This window comes from Salvelinus sp. IW2-2015, linkage group LG8 (assembly GCF_002910315.2).
Source record: "Salvelinus sp. IW2-2015 linkage group LG8, ASM291031v2, whole genome shotgun sequence".
Lineage (NCBI taxonomy): Eukaryota > Metazoa > Chordata > Actinopteri > Salmoniformes > Salmonidae > Salvelinus > Salvelinus sp. IW2-2015.
In genome coordinates, this window is record NC_036848.1 from 2,376,467 (window position 1) to 2,384,441 (window position 7,975).

The 7,975-nt window shown below is 40.8% G+C and overlaps 1 protein-coding gene across 1 annotated transcript in view; it reads right to left on the reverse strand.

The window, feature by feature from the left end:
* Positions 1-5,411: 5,411 nt before the first annotated feature.
* Positions 5,412-7,975, reverse strand: part of hbegfa (heparin-binding EGF-like growth factor a) — a 6,315-nt gene continuing 3,751 nt past the window's right edge. The window contains exons 5-6 of the mRNA XM_023992090.2: positions 7,287-7,375; positions 5,412-7,045 (exon numbers count right to left, since the gene is read on the reverse strand). Coding sequence (XP_023847858.1) covers positions 7,303-7,375 — 73 coding nt within the window. The 3' untranslated portion in view covers positions 5,412-7,045; positions 7,287-7,302. The remainder of the gene's footprint in view (positions 7,046-7,286; positions 7,376-7,975) is intronic.

Sequence of the window (7,975 nt, forward strand, 5' to 3'; positions counted from 1 at the left end):
CAGTCCACTTTTTCAAGCCCTGTTTACCTGTATAAGTGCTGCTACCAGTCACTTTCCGAGCCTCTGTTTAATCTTATAGTCCTGTTGCCTAGGTCACCTTAACCCCTATAACATATCTACCTCCATCACTCCAGTAATCACTGCACATTGTAAAAATATGGTACAGCTGAACTGCGCTGTATATAGTCACCTTACCCTATACATATCTACCTCCATCACTTCCAGTACAAAGACTGCAAGTTGTAAATATGGTAGCAGGACTGACTGCCCTGTATATCGTCACCTTACTCCGCGTTATACATATCTATACCTTCATCATCCAGTACTCCTGCAACAGTTGTAAATATGGTACAAGCCGAACTAGACTGGACCCTGGTATATATGTCACCTTACCCCTATACAATATCTACCCTCCATTTTCACTCCGTATCCCTGCAACCAATGTTAAATATGGTAATTGGAACAAACTTTTTACCACATTTAACTCTACTTTTACTTTATGTGTTTTCATATTTTTTAATTCTTCTTTCTCGTGTGCTTTTTTCTAGTATACATTGTTATGAATTTTGCATTGTTGGGTTTTGAGTTTGCGCAAGAGTAGGCCCATTTCACTGGTAACTTGTGCATGTGACATTAACACTTGGAGAGCCTGAAAGAGAACTCACCCAGAATGATAGAAAGTGTGTGCTAAAGGTCAATGCTGCCACCTACTGGAGTCTTTGGCCAGAAGCAACATGGTCAATCATGTGCAGGTCAATTTTACAAGTATCATCCTTGTGGTGTAGACACGAATTAGCAAAGAGATGGAACTCTTAAGTAACACTTGAATTTTAAGGGGTCCTGTATTACAATTGTAGATTACAAATGTTTAATTACACTGGTAACAAGTATTGTGAATAAATTGTAACAATTCATGAAGTATACATGTCTGCAATAATCAGTGGCTCCCCAGGGGGGTCTGTAAAAACATTTTTAGGTGTTAATTGCAGTCAGCACATTACAGGGGTGTAACAACGAATGCTTGTTACCGTAGCGGTGCTTTGTGTTACAAATGTTAGAAGTTTATCTGGTAGCAATCCCAACACACCAATATTAAGCCAGTGAATAATGTTAGCCAGTTGAAACCTCACCTCGTTGACAACAACTATCTGCAATAGAAAGCCTGGGGTCTGCATGCCAAGCACAGTGGTCAAGATGGGTTCACAAACTGTTCAACATGAACAAAAAACTTACAAAACCTCACTTTGGGGTCAAATCTTTTAACCAATCAAGATTACATTGTTTCTTAGACAGCAATTCAATAAACAGCTGTGGTTAACAATTATGAGATAGTGCATTCGTGCTTGCCAAATTGTACGCTGATTAAGCTTGGCTGAATAATGGTTTTATACACTTAGACACAAAAAATATAAACGCAACTATGAAGTGTGGTCCCAATGTTTCAGAGCTAAATAAAACCACTTACGAGAAATGTTTCCATACACACAAGAAGCTTATTTCTCTCAAAATGTGGGGGAACAAATTTGTTTACATGCCTGTTAGTGAGCATTGTTATATTTTGTCAAGATAATCCATTCCATCGCCTGAACAGGGTGTGGCAATCGTCAAAGAAGCCGAATTAGAAGGCATGATCATTACACAGATGGCACCTGTGGTGCTGGGAGACAATAAAAGGTCACCTAAAATGTGCAGTTTTGTCACACAACACATGCCCAGATGTCGTCAAGTTTTGAGGGAGCGTGCAAATTGGCATGCCTGGACTGCCAGGAATGTTCACGGGCAGAGGGCTGTTGCCAGATAATTTTAAGTGTTAATTTCTCTAAACTCACTAAGCCCCTTCAAACGTCAAAATTTTAAAGAATTTGGCAGTAACGTTCAATCCAGGACTCAACAACCGCAGACCACGTGTAACCACGCCCAGCCAGAACTCCACAGTAGCTAGCTAGCTAGTTTTCTTTAAACCATGGACCCAGCTTAGCTAGCGACCTAGATAGGCCTGGGCAAAATTTGCTATGGTTGCTACTCGCTTAGCTTAAATATCTAGCTCACGGTTAGCTGGGCTCAATGGTCTTATCGTCCTGTGAACCTTGTTCTCAGGGTATTCATCCCACATCGATATTACGCCTGAGATCCCCAGCCAATGTTAATGGTTAGCTAGCTAGCTAGCTACTTGTGTAGAACACAAGACTATAATTCCTAAGCTGGATAACACAAACAACTAGCTCAGGCCTAACTAGCGATATGCTAAACTCATACAGAAATCATAATGATGATGATAACTGGGGTAATGTATAGTATCTACACTACCATTCAAAAAGTTTGGGGTCACTTAGATAATTTCCTTGTTTTTGAAAGATAATCTATGTTTTTTTTTGGTCCATTAAACATACAATTTGAATCGCCGAATACAGTGTAGACACCTTGTTAATGGTTGTAAATGACTATTGTAGCTGGAAACTACATTTTTTGTATGGAATATCCTACATAGGCCGTACAGAGGCCAATTATCAGACAACCATCACTTCTGTGGTTCCAATTGGCACCGTTGTGTAGCTTAAATCAAGTTTATAAGTTTATTAATGGCTTATTGATGACATTAGAAAAACCCTTTTTTGCATGAATGTTAGGCACAGCTGAAAACTGTTTGTACTGTTAAGAAGCAATACAAAACTGGCCTTCTTTAGACGAGTTGAGTATCTGGAGCAATTCAGCATTTGTGGTTTTGATTACAGGATCAAAATGGCAAGAAACAAATAACTTTCTTCTGAATACTCCTCAGTTTATTCTTGTTCTGAGAAATGAAGGCTCTTCCATGCGAGAAATTGCCAAGCCGAAACTGAAGATCTTCGTACAGACGCTGTGTACTACTCCCTTCAACAGAACCAAGCGCAAACTGTCCTCTACCACAGAATGGAAAGAGAGGGGGAGGTACCCACCGGTGCAGCAACTGGAGCAATCGCCACGTACATATCGAGTGTCTAGTTTATGAGAAACCGACGCCATCAGCAAGTCGTCAACGTGGCAAGCCTTCATTAATTGTACCGCGCAAAACACCAGTCGTCAAGGACGTCTAAACAAGTGAGCGTGGAGGCGACTGTCCGGTGATGGGCTGGCACGTTGAAGTCGCGTCGACCAATTGTTTCAACAATTGGTTTTTTGTACAAAGGATAGAATTTTGGAGGTGTCTGATAAATTTAGATTTTTCAAGCGTCGGCTTACCTCAGCGATACAGAGCAGTGGCGCTTTCGGTCCGCTCATGTTGCTGCTCGCAAAGTCCAAAACTCCAAACCTACAACCGTAATATTTATGGGCCAAAATTACCAGAGGAGTGATGACTGGCTACGTCGAGCGTAAGAATTCCCTTTTCCAAGCTAAGTACGGAGGGTGCGTCTATAGACACGCCATAACCAACAGAAACGAAGATGCTGTGGAACTATCCATCCACCTGGCAATGCTGAGTGCGAGAAATAGTGGTTTTAGTCTGGATGCTAATTTCTAGAAAGCCAAGAAGAAAAAAACTATTTAACACAGATAGGAAGCAACAAGAAATCAAGTCATTAACAAATGAATACTAAGGTTTTACTTTATGGGGAGTTTGTGTTTGTCTGAATGCTGACTTAAGGCTGCCCAGGCTTTGCTGAGACAGACCCAGAATAGTAACAGCAGACTTCAATGTAGCCCAGAAAAGAGCACTAGTTCCTCAATTAGTTATGCCAGTCGACAAATAATCCTGATGTTGGTATTCAGTCTGGTGTTAGTTCTGTAATGAACCCTGTGTAGTGATCCTAGTTGTTTACAGCCTGTGTTCGTAATGGCCTGACTCAGTGAAACGACCTGTCCTGGTTTGGTTCATAGATGCCTTGCTGATAAAATCTTTGTGAATGAGCAGCCTTCCTTCAGTGAGACTGCCTGCTCTCGTAAGAGTGGTTTTGATCACGCCTGCTGACCTTTATAGTTCGCTTTTTTATGTCGTCTAATTTACGGACTTGGTGTGGGTCAGGTGCGTGAGTTTGGGGTGGGCGCAGTTCTAGTGTGTGGTGTTATTTCTGTCGTGTTTTCTACTATTCAATGTGTTTGGGCCCTGGTATGGTTCCATCAGATAGCAGCTGTCTATGTCGTGTGTTCTGATGTGAGAAGCCATCACTTAGGTAGGCCTTTTCCAACAGGGGTGTTTGTGTGTAGTTGTTTTCGTGTTGGTAGTGTCCTGCACCAGCCAGAACTGTTTCGTGAGGTGTCGTGGTCTATTTTTTTGTTATTGTCTGTGTTCCATGGGAAAATAAATTGGAACACGTAACCACGCTGCATCCTCGGTCCCTGGGCTCACTCCGAACAGCCGTTACAGGAACTAGGCACCCGAACCAAAGGGACCAAGTCAGCGTGGTGAAAGGGACGATCAAAGGAGAACAGCCGAGAATACACTAGATTACTGTAGATCAAAGGAGAACGGCTGTGGATATACTAGATTACTGTAGATCGAAAGGAGAACAGCTGTGGATATACTGGATTACTGTAGATCAAAGGGAGAACAACTGTGGATGTACTAGATTACTGTAGCTGGGTAGCTTTCCAGCTGGGTAGCCAGGTCTGCTTGTGATTTTGTCATTGGCATGAACCCATGTGGAGACAATTCGTGGAAAGAGAAAATGTTCTTAAATTAAACTTAAGTTACTTAAGGAGAACAGTGGGAACTCTTCAGAACGCTTGCAAGGACTGGCTATACATCTTGAAGGTGACCCTTGGCCAGGATACAGGTGCTCTGGTTGAAAGGAGTAGCTGAAGGGTGGGAGGAGAGGAGGGGTGAAAAGGAGGGTGAGGGGAGGGGAAGACAAATATTATCCTTTCTATAATTACAGCCAGTGACTGAAAGGCCTAAAGGACACAGTAGTGTTGTCGTCCCAGACCGGTCTCTCTTAAGTATCACTACAATATGAGGCCACGCTGACACATTTCATACAGGAAGTAAACCAGATAGCTATATAAATGGTGACCTTAACTATCAAGGTGAAGCCTAGGACATTAGTATAGAAATGTTATTCATCTATAATAACAGATAAGAGGGCTTGAGGTTAAGAAACACTTAATCTTAAACACCTCAGATCTTGAGTAAGATGACCTTCTTCCAATCCAAAACAACTGACCCTAAACTGACATCAGATCAGTGTTCTTGCGTCATGATTCTGAGTTTAAATCACTCATCAGTGTATAGATAGCAGCTGATATGGATGAATATGAGCTATAGGCTGCGTTTACACAGGCAGCCCAATTCTGATCTTTTGCCCAATTATTGGTGAAAGATCTGATCTGATTGGTCAAAGGACCAATTAATGGAAAACATATCAGAATTGGGCTGCCTGTGTAAATGCAGCCTCAGTGACACAGACAAAGCATAATAAATACAATGACTTTGTGAATTCTGAGAAAAAAATACTTTATTTTCAGAGAAAAAAATGAACACTTTTTGACTAGAAATCACTTCAAAACTGCAGGTTGTTTCCAGTATGTTTTTCTTGAGGAGGGTTATTTGTTTTTAAAATGAATTCACATTTTATCATGATCTTAGCATGGATCTCAGTGTATATTACCATACAGTAAATCACTGAGTATATCCCTAACCACACCCATCATGCTAAAACAAAACAACACAACTAACTGGCATGGTAACATAAATAAATCATTGAAATTGGAGATAACATTTTTGGAGATTAATGTCCAACTTGTTTCTCAAAGACAATAAAAATTTCACCACTTGTGTGTGTTTTTATGTCCCAACATTCGCTACAGTGGCTGGACTCGACAAGGCACCAGAGTTTACGTTGGATCTATTCCACATCCTGATTGTAATACAGAAAAATCTAAACTGGATTCTAGATTTTAAACATTCATTTGACATATTTCCTATATTTTGGGATTCTAGAGTAGGTTCTATTAAATTCACTTCTATGTCTGGATGTTTTGCATGTCTTCTTCACAGAGTCAAACACAGAAGACCAATGCAACCACGTCATAATGGTACAGAAAGAGAGACCTGTCAGTGGTCCATTGGTGGAATACACCACAGAGCTGTTTAATCAATCAATTAATAAGTCAATCAATCAACCAACCAAGCACAGTGGTGTGTGTTCTCAGCAGCCTGTAACCAGAGTGCCGATACATCAAAGTCAGCAATCAGGTATCCCTATGAGACCAAGAGGACACTTACTTTGAATGTCTATTTCTCCAAAATTACTGTACATTTTTTAAATACTTTTATCTTAAATTTTTATCAATAAATATGCTTTAACATTTAAATATAAAAACACAATGATGACCTTATAGATAATCTTTACAAACTGGCAGTGCATCTTGGGTGGACGAAGCAGTTAAATATCTGCATAAATACAGCAACATCAACACATTAATAAATACATTAAAAGAGAAGTATATGGTATAAATTAAAGTTTTACAGTACACTAGAAAATGACAACGAACGAACATGTGCAGGAAAATACAAATGTTGATTGGTAAAAACAACACTCCTGTTGAAGAAAGACCAGGGTTCTCTCTGTTTCTGGCAGATGAAGAGAAGATGGTGTCCTTTCAGTCTGAGACTCCTGGTAGTCTTTTTAACAAGAAGCAGCACTGAGTCCAGGGACGTTTCCGCAAAGCATCTCAGAGAAGGAGTGCTGATCTAAGGTCTGTCCATATAATCTTATTCATTATGATCTAAAGGCTCCTTCTCTGAGATGCTTTGTGGATACGGGCCCAGAAACGTTCCTCCTTTTCCTCTCAGCTTCCATATGCTCATCACAACTTCAGTCTTTTCTCCCAGCCAATCAGAGTTCCAGTTTTAGGCAGGCTCTCTCCTGATAGGTGGCAGGGACTACCTCAGAATCCTGAGCTACCCAATCACATCTGTCCATCAGTGAAAAGGGATGGGGCTATATGTACAGGTCACGCCCATCCAGTCCCCCTTCTCTTCCATACCTTCCAAGTCTCTCTGGGTTCACTCTTGGCTTTTTTTCCACTTCTTCTTTTTTATTTTGAGGTAGAATTTCCCTATCCTGTCCTGAAATAAAAGAGGGAGAAACAATGAGCAATCAAGTTTCCTTCAACACTCAGATCGTGTGAAAACAAAACCAAAACTCATCTTTCATCAATCTAAATCCAGCCTCTGTTTCACATTCATACTGTAATAATGTACAGTAATGTTGAGGTTTCACTTTCTGTCTGACTCCTATCAATTTAGGAGAGGAAATAACATTTCTGTTCAGGACTTGAAAGTAGAGGAGGTTTCCTTGGTAACTCACCCTTCTCTCCAGCTCTTCAGTGGTTGGGTGCTGACCCCAGTTTCACCTTCTCCTCATTCTCTACATCGTACGCTCCTCGCTTGTGAAACCTGTAGAAAAACATCAACATAGTTAAGACCTGTGGATCCTGGAACTGTTTTGAAACAACAACAAAAACACCTGTGGTGGGAACAATAACGCTACACTTTGACCATGTTGAACTATGACCATGTTGAACTACGACCATGTTGATCCATGACCATGTTGAACTATGACCATGTTGAACTATGACCATGTTGAACTATGACCATGTTGAACTATGACCATGTTGAACTATGACCATGTTGAACTCCATGACCGTGTTGAAACTATGACCAATGTTGACTATGGACCATGTTGATCCATGACCATGTTGAAATATGACCATGTTGAAATATTGACCTATTGTTGAACTATGAACCATGTTGAACTAATGAACCATGTTGATACATGACCATTCGTGAACTATGACCATCACGTTTGATCCATGACCATGTTTTTGAACTATGACGTCATGTTGATCCCATGACCATGTTGATCCATGACCATGCCCCTGTTTGGATCATGACCATGAAGGGGAGTTGAACTATGACGATGAGTTATGACATGACAGACATGACCAATGTTTTGAGGAGGCTATTGACCATGAGTCGAATCTATGACGGATGGGT